At 34.9% G+C, this 18,236-nt stretch overlaps 4 protein-coding genes across 5 annotated transcripts; 2 read left to right on the forward strand and 2 right to left on the reverse strand.

Moving 5' to 3' along the window:
* Positions 1 to 1,050: 1,050 nt before the first annotated feature.
* Positions 1,051 to 4,155, forward strand: LOC121117419 (uncharacterized). 2 transcript variants are annotated; one of them, XM_071888833.1, is made up of 5 exons: positions 1,051 to 1,346; positions 2,284 to 2,548; positions 2,714 to 2,817; positions 3,035 to 3,313; positions 3,598 to 4,155. In XM_071888833.1, exons 1-5 carry the CDS (start codon positions 1,270 to 1,272, stop codon positions 3,905 to 3,907), a joined length of 1,035 nt encoding a protein of 344 aa, XP_071744934.1. In that variant the 5' UTR covers positions 1,051 to 1,269; the 3' UTR covers positions 3,908 to 4,155. The 2 variants fall into 2 exon arrangements, with proteins under 2 accessions (XP_071744934.1, XP_071744933.1); XM_071888832.1 differs by having other exon boundaries at positions 1,081 to 1,385.
* Positions 3,849 to 6,466, reverse strand: LOC121117418 (uncharacterized). The gene is made up of 4 exons (XM_040711841.2): positions 6,114 to 6,466; positions 5,736 to 5,942; positions 5,212 to 5,680; positions 3,849 to 5,159 (listed from the first exon to the last, which is right to left on the reverse strand). The coding sequence occupies exons 1-4, from the start codon at positions 6,357 to 6,359 to the stop codon at positions 4,060 to 4,062; spliced, it is 2,022 nt and encodes a 673-aa protein (XP_040567775.1). The 5' UTR covers positions 6,360 to 6,466; the 3' UTR covers positions 3,849 to 4,059.
* A 1,521-nt stretch (positions 6,467 to 7,987) lies between these two features.
* Positions 7,988 to 12,339, forward strand: Sym (symplekin scaffold protein). Its single transcript, XM_040711464.2, has 2 exons — positions 7,988 to 8,554; positions 8,613 to 12,339. Exon 2 carries the CDS (start codon positions 8,781 to 8,783, stop codon positions 12,150 to 12,152), a length of 3,372 nt encoding a protein of 1,123 aa, XP_040567398.1. The 5' UTR covers positions 7,988 to 8,554; positions 8,613 to 8,780; the 3' UTR covers positions 12,153 to 12,339.
* Positions 12,340 to 14,211: 1,872 nt separating this feature from the next.
* On the reverse strand, positions 14,212 to 17,096 carry LOC121117139 (serine/threonine-protein kinase minibrain). Its single transcript, XM_040711473.2, has one exon. It carries the CDS (start codon positions 15,889 to 15,891, stop codon positions 15,034 to 15,036), a length of 858 nt encoding a protein of 285 aa, XP_040567407.2. The 5' UTR covers positions 15,892 to 17,096; the 3' UTR covers positions 14,212 to 15,033.
* Positions 17,097 to 18,236: the final 1,140 nt, after the last annotated feature.

Consider the following 18,236-nt stretch of genomic DNA (forward strand, 5'->3'; position numbering starts at 1 on the left):
TAAAGTTAAGATTGCGGATACGATTCATAACGTCATAGCTTATTTGAACGTTATTCTTGGGTAGGAAGACTATAATGTGGAACTAAAAGAGAAGATTATGAAAATTGAGGAATTGATTTCTTTTTATTCAATAAGAGACAAATTTGCGAATTTTGCTCTCTTCACCATCAATAAGGATAGAGGTAAAGTAATATAGATATCGGACCTTGTTTTTAAGTACTATTTGCGTAGTAAAATAATATGATGATTTTTAAATTGATTTAATTAATAGCTTAGAAAATGTTTCACTTCATAATTAAAAGCTATGGTTTTTTGTTTTTTTTTAATCTGGAGTTTTGAAAGTAGTATTATTGGTTTTCATTGGGTTAGATAATAATAATAAATTATCCAAATCATCTCAAATATCAAAGATTATTTATTGAAGGTTTCACCAAAGCAAAAACGAAGTTGTGTGATTTCAATCTCCGTGTTTCATCCCTCTTTATTAAATCCCAGGCTAAGCCTACACATGCTCGTTGCTAATCCTCATTTAAAGTCACAATCTTTTTTATTATTTATTTTTTATATGCACTTCCTTTTATTTTTTAATATGACGAACTGAGCTTAAGCTACAAACGCTTGTTGTTAAAAATGAGTCCTCCCAGAGAAATAAACTTTGCTTCATTAATATATATGTAGATTGTAATGGGAATGTATAATATATCCACTAAAATGGAAGAAAAATAATATCATAATAGTTAGTATGAGTATGAAGTCATGCAAAATGATCTCTAGCTATGACTTATAAGAGTCCCTTTTGTATTTTTAGACCTTTAGTATTCTTCTACTCACATACTTTGGAGCATCATCATTAAAAAGCCATTATCAAAGGAGTCTTCTCTCAGTTCTCTCCTTTTATGCTATTAATAATAATCACTGGAGAGGTAAAGAGATAGACGATAATGATATAATATGTATTGTACATATATCACGAGTAACGAATAGAAAAAAATAACAAATTGATACGCTAATATAGGAAGTAAGCACATATGTGGAATTTGAAAAGCACCTGAGTTCTCTTTCCTCTCCTATGAGTGACTTAGTAGCATGTACAAAGTCTGCACTACATATATTCTAGTCAACTCAGGATCAAATTTTCCTATTTACTTATTGTAAAATGTGTCTATAAAAGTGATTTTTTACAATTCCAAGTGTGTGATTGAACTTTTGGTTTGAAGATACAAAATACATACTTACATCAAAATAGCTTCAATAATATTGTAAATCAAAATGGGGTTAGGAAAATGGACTGCTCTCTCAATTACATTAGTCATCTTATCTATATCCTCTACTCTGGCGGATTCTAGGTATGACGACAAGGAACAACAAGATTTTGATAACAATATGTAAATATCAGAGATTTTCAAGTTATGAAAATATGTCCTGGATACATCTCTTACAATTTAATTAGGGTCTAACATTTTAAATTAATTATAAATATACTAAGGTTCATCCCTATCAATAGTTCATATGACTCATTTAACCCATGTCTTTTGGAGAATAAAAGGCTCAGCCATTCCCATTTATTTGTAATAAGGAAGTCATCAATTTGAGTATGACGTGTGCCTTGTAATTTGGCCACATGAATTTATAAATGTAGAAAAGTACATAACAAAAATCAAAGAGTATGTTGCCTCATATTTTTATTTTTTTTCGAAAATTCATATTTGTTTTTTCTGAGTTAATTTACTACTGTATAAGATTTCATGTCAGTAAATAATTATAAGTGGTTTCTAGAAATTATTCATTTCTAGTGTAGGATTTACCAATCATGAAAGGAAGAAAAAAAGATTATAGCTCAAGTCAAACAATTGGATTGGAATATAAAAAAAAAAATAGATTCCACTCTATTGTGTTTGACTCAATAGAAATAAGAATTTGTACGTAGCTTCATTAGTTGGTTAATAATTTTATTCTTTGATCATGTAAGCAAAAAGAACAATGGATAGGAGTGGATTATTAGATATCATCTATTTAAAACTTCTTGTATAAAATTGCAAAAGTCCTACTTAAATATTTTTTAAATGGATAATAATTAGAACGGGTTTTGCTTAAGTAGGGCTTTTTTAAGGCTATTTCAATCAAATCTACCTATCATAATAGCAATGACAGTTTCAAACAGTCCAATATATTCGCAGAACCAATTTAGCCAAATTGTAAGCATCTCTATCTCTCTCTCTTCCCGTATATTCATTCAAAATTTTACCATAGACTAATCAAATAATGAGAAAAATTTCGTTTCAGAAAACAAGACAAAGTAACTTTAACCATTGCTGTCTATCGGGATCAAGCTTATGTTGATTACTTTAATAGTGTAAACAACTTAGACGACCTGGAGGCTTTAAAAATTCATTCGTCCGCCATGAAGTATTTTCTAGGTAGTGACTCTTTAGAACCACAAATTGATGTGCAATTCATAATTCGAGACACTCTTTTCACATTCGAAGAGTATGGAATATCCACAGACACATTTTTGACTATTTTTAATGATTTTCATAATACGGAAATGGTAAGCCACGTATCATAATTTCAAAGAATCTTCACATTTGGTCTAAATCTAATAAATATACCCTTTATATAAATCATTTAAATATTCTCTCATCGATATATTTTAAAATATGTTGTAGCTTTATTTAACCGGTCATAAAAGTATTTACATAACATTCCTTTTTAGAAGTCTAGCTCTGCAAAGTGGGATCATGCCATTTTACTGACTGGAAATGGATCCAAACCTGAAGGATTAACGAATTTTGGAGGTTTCTGCAATGTCAACACAAGGTAATTTTGTTTTATACATAACTATAAACACGTTGCTTCCAATTCAATGTATGCTTAAAAGTTGGTTGACTAACCAGAGTTGAAATTCTAAGATTAAGGCTTTACAAGGGGGGAATAGATATGTTAAGTAAAATATTTTACCTTTATTTTTACTAAAAATTTAAAGTATTTTAAATTTTAATACAATAAATAAGTCATTATTGTATCTGTTCCATAGTGGAACCGTAGTTAAAGCAGAAAGTCTTCATATAACGCCTCTCATGGGTGTTCGTTACATTGCAAGAAACATGGGAATGGAATGGGACGTCCAAAGCACAGATAATTACATTATGAAACAAGAACTCGGTCCTGGTATTAGTGGATGGTCAAAGAAGAGCCAAACGTTTTGGGATAAATTATCAAACAATAAAGAGTGCTTCAAAAGAGACTTAACAGTTGAATTTAACTTATTAAATTATCTACCGGGCTTTCGAACAGACCTTAATCAACAATGTCAAGGAAAGAGAAAATATCATTCGCAAATTATATTTGTTTTTATTCTAATGTTCATTTACAAAAAAAGAAAATATTATGCTATGTATGTATATATATTAATTGAAATTTATCAAAAACTTCCTTTCCTTTTTAGTTTAATTTTTAATTGTTAATGCCTTATATGTAAACAAAAAGATAACTATGGCTATTTTGAATTTAATAATATTGATCCTCATTTTTTACAATTTATAAAACGATGATAATATGTTTGACTCATATATAATTTGTGAAATGATTTATAAGTACAGCTGCTCTCGGGACTGCGTTCACCTACAGAACTAACGAATCAAGCTCACCATGCCAAGAATTAATATGTGGGAATTCTACGACGAAAGAGACAACGACAGTGGCATCCCTACCAGGAATTCGATGCGACAAATTTAAATATTGCTGGAGAGGAGACTGTCGTTCATTGACAAATATTTTGCACGAAATCAATGAAAAATTAGTCGACACAACTACTCAACCATTGCCAGGACCAACACTGATTCAAGCTATTTTAAAAATATTCATCAAGATCACAAGATTTATTAACTTTTTCTATAACAGATCATGACATTTATGAAATTAGAAAATCAGTATTTTGTATTTTTAATATACATCCTTTCTAAGTAACTAAATCAAAAAATTATAATCACTAATACCATGTTTTTATTTTTTTTTAAATAAAAAGACACTTATTGATAAAGGAACAAAATTGTTAAATTGTTAGTTAAATTTGGCTCTGATATTAACCAAGTGTTGAGCATGTTTTTTTGTAACATCGATAGCAAATATATTTTTACCTACTGTGGAATCGAAGAACTCTTGTAAAAACTTTTCTTTTTTCATAACTTCATATTCATGAGCCTGAATAATCATATCCAGTTTATCAATCTCTTTGGTCAATTTAGCTTCTGCATCTTTTTGAAACTCATATCTTTCGAAATTAGTGAAAATGTCCAATCCTAGGTCTCCACGAAGGGGTTTCGTAATGTCACCAATAGCTTTCATTTCACGAGCATGTTTATCTTCATTTGAAACACCATCAACAGGAGTAATGTCTCCAACAATACATTCAGCTACATCATGGAGTAACGAAACGATAACAGAAGATCCATTTCTGATGTCTTTAGATGTACAATCAGAAAATATAAGACTCATTAAACCCATTCTAAACATGTGACTGGCAACAGTTTCGGGGTTATTGACACCAAATCGAACCCAACCAGTTCTTTTTAATTTGGTGAGAGATGATACTTGCTGTATAAATTTTATAATAGATCGGAATTCCGAATCATCCCCAAACTTTTCGTATTTTTCATAGCCCATGAATTTCGCTTTGTCCATCCGATTGATAAGAATCCTCATTACTTCTTCATGGGAAAGCTCTTCCTCCTTAGCTAATTCTTCCGTTTGAAGTAAAGCCTCTTCCACCTCTAAGATGCCACGATATGCTGTACTAAGATTAGAATTACAGTTTTGCCCCATTCTCGTGGCAACATGGAAAGAGTACATATCATACAGCTCAACGGCCTTTGAAAAGGGTAAGAGTCGAAAAAGTTCTTTTTTCACTTCACTTAACTTGCTCGACCATTGTGAATTTTGATCTGTTTTGGTTCCAAAACAAGTGAAGGCTGAAGTCAAAGATATTTTGCATAATCGAACACGATCTACTGAGGAAGGAAGACACATTGACAGTATAGCCATACGCCAAGCAGATTCCCCAAATGTCATTAGCCAGTGCTCTCCACAAGGCTCATGTTTTGCTTGTCCAAGGTATTTAAAAAAAGTGAGTAGATTATCATGATTAGCTTCAGGATTCGGTGCTATAAAAAAAAAGAATGATTAAAAATATTACATAATTCCTATGCAACAAACCTAATTCAAAATTATATCCTGCATCCTTATAATACTGATACAGACGATCACTTTCCTTTAACCCAAAGGAAATGGAAGCTTCTTCATAAAAATTTGGATAATTTTCAATGTTGTCGATAATATCTTGCAATAGATGAGCTTTTTCTACATGTATCCCACCCTTTTGATTGAGCAGAGGAACAAAATGAACGTGGAGATGATAAAAGGAGGGTTGATAATGTAAGTACACTCTCATTTGGGATGGACGAATACCGTGCTTATCAAAAATGGCTTTTGTGCCATCCTTATAAATATTCTTCAGTATGGGTAAATGTTCAGAACGCAATGATCTTAATGATGATATGTTTCGACTATGAACGATGGCTAAGTAATGCATATCTTCAATATTTTTACCATCCCAATTATAATCTTTGGCCACGATATATCCCGACTCAGGATCCGAGTTTTCAAATAAAATGTGTTCTTGTTCCTTGGAATAAATAGATATTATGACATGTATCGAAACTCGAATAGAATTGCCTTACTTTTTTATGATCAAGTATATTATAGACCCAATCTAAAGAAAATGTATTTTCTTTCAAGTAATCTTGAGTCAAGGTGCAATAGAGTGCACTTGACTCTTGAATGATATGGAATGGGCTATGTGTGTACTTATTAATATGTTTTTGAGTGGCAGGATAAATGAGTTTAGCCAGTAAAGGATTTAATGTCGGACTCACGAGTGCATTGTACTACAAAGGGAAGAGTTTAAAATGCAATTTTCGATTCAATATGTATTTTATATATATATATGAGTGCGTGTTTAGCTCTGGAGAGAATGAAACTCCAAGGATTGTAACATTCCCCACAGAATAGTTAATAAAAATCTAATCGTCATGAACGAAAATTACATTTTAGCATTCCTGTCTATAAATGTCATTGTGCATGATATTTTTAAGCTCTGTCTCTTGGGAGTCCAAGATACTCTTGACGCTATCCATGGAAAGAATGGACTTTTCCAAGAGAAGGAGTGCAGGCCGATCCTTGTCCCAAGTAAAATAGCCCTCAATGGCCACTAATTTATGTTCAGGATCATGATTTAGCTTTCGCTTGATTTTGAAATCTCGCAAATGAGTCAAGGACATTTCTTCCGCCTCCTGTACGTCCATGGTTTCAAATTTGATGGATCTCTGACTAGTGATTGTTGAGAATGAGGGATTCGTTCTTGCTCCGTATGTAAATGTTTGTTGATTGAGGATTTGAACTTGAGAATCGGCATACTTTACTTGAATTTAGGCAAGACCAGATAAGTTTCGTATAAACAATAGAGCGTTTTCAATGACCTCATAAATTGTATTCTCCATCATCAGGGAAGAAAATTAATATTTTTACTACATTAAAGGGACAAATTTCCAATAAATATTGACTAAACTCCTACAAATGACTTTAAGAATATAAAAAGACTTAGCCTCTGCAAATCAAAGTAATATGCACTGAAAATTCCTATTTAGTATCAAAATTTGTACCATTTTTTGTTGTTGATAGATTAGGTAGAAGAAAAGTAGGTCAATTAGAGACAAACATCTCATTCTTTCCATTGTAATAGTTCATTTATATCTATACTATGGTACATTGATTGTATAACGATGTATTAAGATATTTGTAATACATTTTAGGGTCAGATAAATAATAAAACTAGGCATACATTTTTGATAGAAGTTAAAGTTTAAGTCCGTTTATTTGATCCCATTTTTACATCCAATAGTTGCAATGTACACAGATGTATTAAAGTAAAATCAAGAGTATATTATTAAAATCATAAAATGAATCTATTCTCAAAGTAATCTATCTAGTTGTTATAACTACTATAACTACTCCAGTCTTCCCTACTATATTCAAATAAATTCGATATTATATTCTAGATATGGAAGCACGCAATCTCGTTCAATACTCTCATTTGAATCCTTTCGAGAGCACAATAAGGCATACATATTGAGGAAGATTAAAAATATTTACATGTTTAATATATCATAAATGTGATCATTTATATTGAGCAACTCCAACAACATTAGCTACATTTGAATGTATGAGCTTTAGAAGTCTTGAGAATAGGTTGGGGATAATATGGGATTTTTTTTTGGAAATTTAAAGAAAAAATGACGTCATATCTTTAAAATTGGTACATGGCTTATCTGGCTCCCTTGTCTTATTAGTGTAGATTTGATTTTTCTGTTCCTCTATATTAAAGTTTTGAAACAAAGTAGCAAAACCCGCCGATTGAAGAGAGACATGGCTGTCGAGTTACATTTTTCCACACCAAGATGTCGCTTTTTATGATACCACAAATGACGTCATTTTTAGTGTTGAGACTCGCTCCAAGACCTGTTTCGGTTCGGAGCAGCGATTGCTAACATATGGGATGCAACCCCAGCTGGGTTCGCCTCACAGTTTGATTTGGCTCGTCTAAGGCCTTCTAAAAAGTTTTAGTACGATACCGAATGTCCGTGTGTTGTATTCTCATGTTAATTTCGATAGTCTCTAATTATAATAGTCAACTAAACTTAAATGCATTTTGTAAAATTTCGGATATTTAAAAGTCAAATTAAATGTATAGCCTAGTACCATTTAGATACAAAAATGCATTAATGGTGGATCGATCCACAAAAAAATTTATCCTTTGGGATATGGCAACTTGACAATTGCTACACAAGAAAAGTTGTGAATCGCTGATGTAAAAAATCTGTCTAAAACGAATTTTAAATGAGACCGATTTTTTTCTAAGACCGAATTTTTCTTTGACCCCCGATGCGTATACAGAACTTGTTTAAAGAACTGAATTACTTCGGTGCACTAAAAACCATAACCAGCCATGATTTTCAAACCGAAAACCAACACTAATCACTATATCATTTTCATCTAGCCTTAACGTCGACAATTTGTTCATCCCTTCGCAGAATTTGTCTTTCTATTTGGGCTAGTTTTAAGGGTCAATTCATGGAAGCTGCGTGGTTAGTTATTATCTTTTAATATTCAAGACTCCTAGCGTAGAAAAAAGTGTCGCTACGATCACTAGGTTGTGGAAATATGGATCACGTGATCTTCGTTACGCTACTTAGTTTAAAAGCCGCGAGATGTATTGCTAGCTGCGCGTGCGCAATTCCTATCTTGAATGAAGGAAATTGTTCACTCCATTCTTGGTTCTTCCTTTGATATCAAGTTGATCGATTTTGGGTTTTTGGTCTTGATTCCCTGATCAGTGGAGAAGAAGTGTCTAAAGTTGTGAAGTCTTGTGCATGGAATGATGTGTTTGTTGGAGTAGGGCGGAATGTGTAAGGGATGTGTAATTGAGGCCTATCCTGATCGTGTAAGTTCCCCGTGTCCGTCCTTTTCCCAAATGAATTAATTGTTTGCTTTAATTTCAGGAGAGTTTCTGCGCAGACTCTGGGGCGTACGTGTTGAACCTGAAGGAGTGTTGTGGGTGCCGTGAGTTAGAGTTGGGAGAGAGGAGCGAGGAAGAGGGGACGAGGGATCAAGAGGAAATCAGTCGTTTTGAACGTAAGTACATGACGGGCTTTTAATTGGCTTTAAGAATGGACTCTTGTTCGTCATCGTCATCGGGCGTGGACGCCAAACTTGTGGATCTCCTCAACGAAGCCTCCATTGAGACGAACGGAAATGTGAAACTGGAAAAGTTGATGTCCGTGCAAGAGCTACTTGTGCGCAAAGAGCCGAATCTCTTAGATAACTTCTTGGATGAAGTCATGGGCTTTCAAAATGATCGCTCCCAGGACATACGTCGATTTGTTGTGGGCTTCATTGAAGAGGCCTGTAAAGTGGATCCGGAACTCCTTCCCAAAGTGATCAAAAATGTACAAATCCTTATGATGGAGTCCGGGGTTGCCGTTCAAAAACGCGTGATCCAAGCCATGACTCATTTATATAAAATTTCACTCATGTGGATTGCAAGGGCTAAAACGGTATCTGAGGACATGGAAGCTGTCTGGAATGAAATCATAGCTATCAAAACCGTCATTTTGATGCTTTTGGATTCTGATAATGATGGGATTAGAACTCATACAGTCAAGTTTATGGAAATGCTGGTCATTACACAAACCCATGAAGAGCCGGAATCTGTTATTCCTAGTAGAGGAAATGATTTTAATCTTGATGATGTTCCCCTAACATTAAAGATTGCTCGGCCTCGTAAACTAGAGGATGAAGCCAGAGAAGTTCTTGAGAAGATGATCAATTATCATGGTTCAGCTCACATTAGTAGTGCTAATTTAATGACTTGTATGTCTGGCCTTTCAAACATTGCAAAACAAAGGCCCACATTTTTGCCCAAAGTTATAACTGCACTCGAAATGCTACAGGCAAACCTTCCTCCTACTCTTGCCAAATCACAAGTTAGCTCTGTTAGGAAACATTTGAAGAATCAATTATTGGGTTTGCTAAAACATCCTGTGGCTGCAGAAAAACATTTAACAAACATCACAACTCTCCTTACTGATTTAGGAGCATCTCGGGATGAAGTCAGTAGAGCAATGCCGAAATTAGAAGAAATGAAGAGAAAAGCCCATAAGCACAAAAGAGAACAAGAAGCTCTTGCGAAAGCAAAAGCTCATGCCTCAATGAAGGAAAAGAAGAGTTTATCTGAGCCTTCATCGAAAAGAAGTAAGTTCTCTGAGGAAAGTATTGAAGATGAGGATCCAGATGATGATGATGATGATGATGAAGATGATGACGATGAACCAGATTCGTCTAAAGATAAAGGAGGGAATAATAAGTTTATTTCAGCTGTTGACATCACGGAGAAGTTTATTCTTGAACGTCTGGATCCCATATTGGCAACTGAAATAGTGTTGAGATCCATGGCTCGACTTCCTAGAGAAATTCCTCCTCAATTTTATAACACTTATACTCCCATTGCTTCTGCTGGAACTGAAGGTCAAATTAAACATGTTGCTAGACTCCTAGCTACACAGTTTACGGCAAAAAACCTTGGACCTGGAGTTGAAGCTGAGGTTGTTAAGAATACCAAGAGGAGAATCGAGAGTGTGATTGAAGAAGAATATGTTAGTAAGATTAGTAAGCCTGGCAAGATAACTACTGTAATCGGAGGTAGAGAAACTTCTGTCAAACCCCCATCCAGTAAAATTGGGAAAACAAAAGTTACACTTCAACCCTCTGGTATGTCCAAGAAATCCTCCAGAACATTGAAACTCTATGAAATAACACAACCTCTTAAAGGACGCGATAAAGAAACAATGTTGATTTCAGCTTTAGTGCGAATGTTCAAGTCTGAGAGACATGCTGAATTAGGAGGTGCAGGTAGGGAAAGAATTAAGATTATCACTACAGTGGTCACGCATGGCTCTACAGATCTAAAGAATATTTTAGCTGATTACATTTTGCAAGATTTTGTTGTACTCTCAGAGATTGCATTTTCTTGGCTCTATGAGGAATATTGCCTTTTTCAAGGGTTTAATAGAAGTTCATCCTTGCTTTCACGCAGAATTGATAACTACAACTACGTCTTATGTTATTTAATTAAAGGAATTATCTCTAATGTACCCGAAGGGAAAGAGAAGAAAAGTTTATTCAGACGAATTTACCTTGAGAGTCCTCTCATCTCAGAAGAGGCAATCACTCTCTTAAAACAATATGTTCAACTAGAAGACAACGCATTGTCTGGAGTTGAGCTTATGAAAGACTTAGTGATGATCCGCCCTACGAAACAATTGAACTTCCTCTATTCACTTTTGGAATTTTGTTCCCACGATAATCCTCAAGTTATGAACACTGCTACTGAAACTGTTATACAGCTTCACTCAAAGCCCGATCTTGCCATTATTATCGAGGAGTATTCTGTTATGTATTTACAATTTTTGCAGGAATCAAGTCCTCCTTCTATGATATTCAGTGAAGAGAGGGGACGCCCAATTGTTCAAGAAACATGGGATGAACATTTGATTAAAGTGTGTCTACATTTATATTTATCTCTTCTTTCCATTAGTCTACAAATGTTTCATCATTTGGCAACAGTTTATGTGGAGACTTCAGGTGATGTTAAAAGAACGATTCTTCGAGTTTTGGATGCCCCATTACAAAATGTAGCCATGGATAGTCCTGAACTACTTGAATTAATTGATAAGTGTCCTCAAGGCTCCGAAACATTAGTCACTCGTATAATACATATTTTGACGGAAAAAGCTTCTCCACCGCCAGTTTTGGTTGATAAAGTTAGAAACCTGTATAATTCCCGTGTATCAGATGTTCGCTTTCTTATACCTATACTGAATGGCTTAGCCAAGAATGAAGTCATTGCTGCTTTACCAAAGCTAATCCGTTTAAATCAAATTGTTGTTAAAGAAGTATTTAGTCGCCTACTTTCTTCGAATGGCCCGTTATCTGCATCTGATCTGTTAATTGCCCTTCACACCATTGATTGTGATATGAAGATTGTTATTAAAGCCACTGCTCTTTGTTTCGCTGAAAAAAGTATTTACACCCAGGAAGTTCTAGTTATAGTGCTCCAACAATTGATGGAATTACCAACTATTCCCTTACTTCTAATGCGCACAGTAATCCAATCCTTGACTGCATATCCCAAGCTTATAGGGTTCGTGATGAATATTTTGCAACGCTTAATTGTAAAGCAAGTATGGAGACAAAAAACACTTTGGGATGGTTTCGTCAAATGCTGTGAGAGAACAGTTCCTCAATCATATACCGTACTTCTTCAATTACCTCCTACTAATTTAAAGGATTTCTTCAAAAATTCCCCTAATATGAGAGAACCTCTATTAGAACATGTTCAATCGTTTACAGAATCCCAAAGAGCACATGTATCGGCTGCCATAATGGAAGTTTTATACAAAGAAGATTTAGATTCAGTTATTAAAGTAGAGGCCAGCTCTGAAAATGATTCCCTTCTCGAACCTGCACCTCCTGGAGAATAATAGTGTCGCGACCATCAATGTATCTGTTTATGTTTTGTAATATAGATTTAGTGTATAACTACTTTTGTTTCTAAATAAAATAGTTCTCTGTGATTGAATATTTCTTTTTAATAATAAAAAAAGTTATTTTTGTTTTTTAAGTATCTACATTTTTAAGTTAAATATTTTAAAGAGATTCCTAATTTCAGATGTCTGTGTTTCCTGTGAACATGTTGTAGCCGAGCATATTCATCGATTCTGGATACAAAACGAATATCAGGAATATCGTATGGAATGCTTGTTGTGTGGAATAGGTGACGATAGTCGGTATTGCTTACCATACAATCCTCTCTGTAACTGATAATAAAATGACGCTTCTGACGAGAATACGTGTAGATTTATCTGATTTCTTAGAAGATATTTATAAATATCAATGGATTTCCCTTTCTAAGAATATCTTTAAGACCATTCAGAACTTAATTGACCACTTTGTACAAAAGTATGGTTTACCTAAAGAAATAGTATTTTATTTGAATGAAATTCCCTTTACACTACCTCCCTATGAGTTAATTGATATCATACAAAATGGAGATTTAATTATCATTAAGAGTAATAATTCTTGTTGTACTAAGCAAATCTTCAAACCCTTAGAGAAGCGACCTTCAATACCATCTATTTCTAATGATCCTAAAATTGTCAAAACGTTGAGTAAAAAAGAATCGTCAAGTGAGTCTTCTTCTTCTGATCGTTCAAGTGATTCTTCTGAGGAAAATAATGTTCCAACAATTAACAATGAGAAGAAAAGCATCCCTAATAAGAAGAATGTTGTTACTTCCTCTTCCAGTGAGGTGGATTCTTCAGATGAAAGTGATGTTGATTTGAAATCCAGACCAAAAGATTTGAAAAACAATCATTCCCATTCAGTTAGTGTAAAGTCAGAGGACCCTGTGACTATTAATGTCAATGAAGCATCTTCTAGTGATGACTCATCAAGTTCCGATGATAAAATTATCAAGAAGAAAAAGATGGATCATCATGACATCCAAGAAAAGGCGAATATTTCTTCTGTAACCAAGACAGTTGATATTCAAATAACTAACTTTCCAACTTACACCGCAAAACTTAATAAGAAGAAACGGAAAAGAGTTCGAAAAAATAGAAATAGAAATGCCCTTTCCAACTCTGAGAAGTCGCTGATAGTATTTTCTGAAAATAACTTGAGCGCATCGACTCCACAAACAAATTTAAGTAAAGTAAGTGGATCTCTTGGCAAAAATGGACCCAATGTTTCCTGTGAATCTGCTATGCTAGTGGAACATGAGGATGAAGAAGCTGTTTCGAAATTAGGACTCAGTCAACTTGTTAATGGTGGATATACTGTTGTAGGCAGGAGGAAAAACGGGATTAACTCTGATCCCCCAATCAACAACAACGATGAAAATGTTGAAGATCTTCAATCTTTAACAGTTCCTCCTAAGACTGGAGATATAATTGCTTTTAAAGTTCTTGAACTATCCGATTCATACAACCCGACTATCTCTAATTATAAGAAAGGGAAGGTAATACATTTTGATGGAGACCAAATTATACTGGATATAGAGAAGGGGAAAAATCATAATGGATCTAAGCTGGGAAAATTTGATCTCTGTGAGGAAGCAGTCGATTTCCAAGAGGATAAGCCCTCCAAGTATCTCTGGAAAGAATTAATTGATGTTAAAGCTTATTCTATTAAGTAAATACATAATAAAATGATTGAATATATTGTTGTTGTTTTTTCTCTTCTTTTCGACTTCAAAGTTAAATATTGTTTAAGAAATGTATGAATACGAATAGTTTTCTCTTTCTCTATGTGGTTAATTACAGGAAGTTATAGGTCATGGCAACTACTTTTTAGAAATAACAATCTTGAATTACTAAATTTAAGTCAATCCAGACGAAGAAAAAACAAAGAATATACTTGTGGAGAGAACATATTATTGCCAAAAAAGTAATGACGATTCTATTTTTAATTTATATTTGAGTGTGATCAAACTACCCTTGAATTTGGATGTCAACTGCATCTACAGAGGCGACTATTATGTATATGGTCATTTAGTATATTTTCAAATAAAACAATCCGGACAAGTAACATTTTACACAATTTGTATGTAATAAATGAGAATATGGGAAATTCGACGGAATAAACAAATTTTGAGTGGTGTAAAATATTATTATTTTTTTTTTTTTCATTAAAAACTGCATAATGACATAAAAAAACTATTGAGTGTAGTCGTCTTAGACGTGAAGTAATAACAAATTTAGCCAATACAAAAATATTTTTATCTTCCACAATTTAGTCAAAATCAGAATAACAAAAAATAAAGATGTTCTTTCTGATTAAGATCCGTGGGCTCAAAAAGTCTTCTTTAAAAATAAAACGTATGTAATGACAATAAAGTTGATTCCGTGCCTAGTAGAATATTTATTCAGCCGATATCTTTATACAGTAGTTGGATTGAATAATTATTTTTTCCTTTTTTTCGCACGTCTACACAATCATGGGAAAGAAAAGGATGATTTTTTTTCGATGTGGTAAAGAGTCAGTTCTCTTTTCGGGAGTTAATTGCTTAATTTTCTTTAAGATGGCGAAGAAAAAATTGGAGGACCATTATGAAACGAAGGCGAGCGTAGAAATGAAGGAAAACAGCAAGGGTTCTCTTCATCGAGGATTTTTTACAGTAATAAAATGTCTATAATGGTTTTTCTTCGATAAGTATATCACAACTGGTTATAGCGCGTTCCCTACAATTTTCTATATTTAGGTATATGTATATAAAATAGGTAATAATTCTAGTATAAAAAAGGAGTAATAATATTTGCGAGATTTGTAGATGCATACGAAGTCATTTTTATATCATTACTTTTACTGAGGAGGAAGCCAGGAACTCGTATTGCTTTCTTCAGGAGAGCGTTTGAAGAAATTATGTTGAAGAGCATAGTATGGCGTAATTCGAGTCTTGGGATCAAAGTCTAGCATTCGCAAAATTAAGTCCTTAAATTTAAGATAATCTGATACAGAATGTCCGGGTTCACAGGCTCGACGCCCTCCCGGGCCTCCTGTCTCCACTCCGATGATATCATGAATTTTTCTAGAATTGGATGATTTATACTTCCTCCCATCCTTGGGAGGATTCAAAGCGTAAGTTCCATCGGTAAGCTTGTGAAAGTACTTTTTAGCCTTAGGCGCTTGATCTAACAAGTGTTTGGGAGGCATACCTAGAACCTCCACGATTTTATTCATCTGATCCACTTCGTTAGCTCCTGAGAAAAGAGGTTCTCCTGTATGCATTTCCACAAGAATGCATCCTAGAGACCACATGTCAATAGCGAGATCGTAAGGAATTCCAAGTAAAACTTCAGGCGAGCGATAAAAACGAGACTGAATATATAAGTAGATACGTTGTCCGAGCTGACAAGAAGAACCAAAGTCAACAATTTTAATAGCTGATCTTTTGGGATTACAGAGGAGGATATTCTCTGGTTTTAAGTCACAGTGTATTATTCTGAGTTCTGACCAACTTAAAAATAAGAGGGCCGTGGCAATTTGCTGAGCGAATTTTCGAGTGAGATTAAGAGAAACGCCTCGGAAGTTGGTGTTGCGTAGGAGGTCATAGAGGTTATAGGAAAGTAATTCAAAGACTAAACAGAGATGATTTTTCCACGTGAAATGGTGTTTGAGTTTAACGACATGATATTTATCTCCTGAATCGGTTGAGTTCATGAGTTCAAGGAGTCGAACCTCAATCTGAGCCTGCAGAAGGAAAGGCTTTTTGTTTTTGATGATTTTAATAGCAACATAAGTGGATTCTTGAGTATCGTAGGCCTTGACCACTTGTCCAAAGGAACCTTTCCCTATTAAAGAGTCTATTTCATAGCGATCCAAAAACTTTTCTCCTCGTACAATGACGTAGTCGTAGTTTTCATCGTCGAAGCCTTCATTGTTGGCGTTGGCAACTGTAGTCGTAGTCGCGTGGCTGTTGCTGTTGGTGCCTTGGGTAGCGGGGGGGTTGCTGCTGTTGTTGGCAGTTGTGTTTGCGTTGCTGGAATTCGTGGTGATGGCGCTGGTGGTGGCGGTGGCGGCCGTGGAAGGGACACTCTTTCCGCACACAACGCCGCTCGTCCCACAATTACTGCTCACATTATTCGTGACAATGGGAGGCCCCGCGGGGTTACGTCCGTTATTCACTTTCCTCTCCTTCTTCCGTAGGCCCGAAGAGGAGGAAGAGGCGGAGGAGGCCTCTTCCAGAGCCGCTCGCCGCTTCTTCTTGGCGTAGTACACCTCATTGATCCGCTTATAAGTCTTTATCAAATCCACACTCAACTTGCGCAGAGGGCCGCCGTTGGGGTCCCGGAACTCCTGACTCTTCACTAGAGGCCCAGACAGACCCGTTGTCACACTACTCACACTTCCACTTAGCGCCTGCCCCACACAAGATCCCCCGCTCCTCCAGGAACATGAATGCCGGCTGACGAGGATAAGCTGGACCCAGACCACAGGTTAGGCACGAACCCAGAGGCAGGAGGAGGAGGAGGAGGCAACAAAACCCCGCTGCTGGATTTCTCCATTTAAAAATACATCTAGGGATACTAATATTATTATTCTTGATATCAACAGCCTTTATCCTCGAACCCACTCAAGTCTTTTTTTAAGTCTCTTTTTCTTCCTCTTTTTTTCTTTTCTTTTCTTTTCCACTTCTTCCTCCTCCTTCTCACTCCACTGCTGCTGCTGCTGCTGCTGCTACATAACATACTTCTTTTCTTTCTCTTACCTTTCTTTCTCCTCTATCCCTCTCTTTGATTGGATAGTACACTTCTTTGGCCCGGCTGAATCGGCAACTCTACCCTTTTTAACTATGTGTGACCCTCATGCTCAGAATTGTAGAAAATATCACACCAGACCAGCGCCAGGCTTTTTGTAGTTGCTACCCCAACAAGTTTTTTCCTTATAGAATTAAAGAGAATATATAGGTTGTAAGTCATTACAATTGCCTGTGCACAGGAATGATAAAGAAAGAGCAATACTGAGGGCTTGTTGCGAATATATCCGTGTAAGTCCTTGTTGGGCTCAAAGTAGAATTGAGGATCCACATCCGTCATTTCTGCCTAAGTACCTTGCTATATTTATGTTTATTTCCTTCATCTCATATTTGCTCGCATCCTATTTAATTAAATGTCCTGACGTCTAAGTTGCTTTCCTCCAAAACATTGTTCAAATTGTCGGGACCATCACATTCTTTTTTGGTTTCTTGCATTTTTAGATACAAGCATGTCACATTTTAAAAAACTCTACTCATCAAACCAAAATTCTTATTTTCGACTCACTGACCCTTCTAGTAATAACGCTCTCATATTCTGTCTATTACCTTCTACTTATGGACCTATGTCCTTCCTCGACAAAATAACAAAGTTACCTTCATCATACCCAGTATTATAATACATAAACTGAATTCAAATAAAAAAGATGGCGCAGCAAGATACTTTCATAAGTAATGTAAATAACAAGATAGGACAACAGCAACTACTGAATATTATTACTCTATGTCAAGGTTATTAATATAGTCTTCAAAGCAAATGCAGCTACTAAAAGTCCCAAAAAGCTTTATAAAACTAAAGAAAGTTGTGAAAGCTTCTTATACTATTTGGTCAAAGTAACTACACTGACCGGATTATTTATAAGTTATGAATCATACAATATAATTATTTATCTGAGGTCAACATTATATGCAAAATAATAAAGTAGAATTCTATCAGAGAAACGCGTAAATTAATGAACATCCGTTCGAGAATATGAACCGTATGTTAGGGAACCCCTAAATAAATGAAATGACAATCATCTTCCCTCCTTCCCAGGTAAGTCAATATAAAATTTGACCTTCTTCAACGATACATTAACTTGAAGTTAGTAGTACATAGAATGCAGCATTCGTCACAGTTTAAGGTTAAAAAGAGTTAGTTCATGAGGAATGTCAAACATTTAAAAAAAGAGAAGTAAAGATAACTATTGCAACACGAATAAAAAAAATCAAACTGAAGCGCGATCTATATATAAATATAAATCATGAGAAG

The sequence above is a fragment of the Lepeophtheirus salmonis genome, chromosome 5 (genome assembly GCF_016086655.4).
Source record: "Lepeophtheirus salmonis chromosome 5, UVic_Lsal_1.4, whole genome shotgun sequence".
NCBI lineage: Eukaryota > Metazoa > Arthropoda > Copepoda > Siphonostomatoida > Caligidae > Lepeophtheirus > Lepeophtheirus salmonis.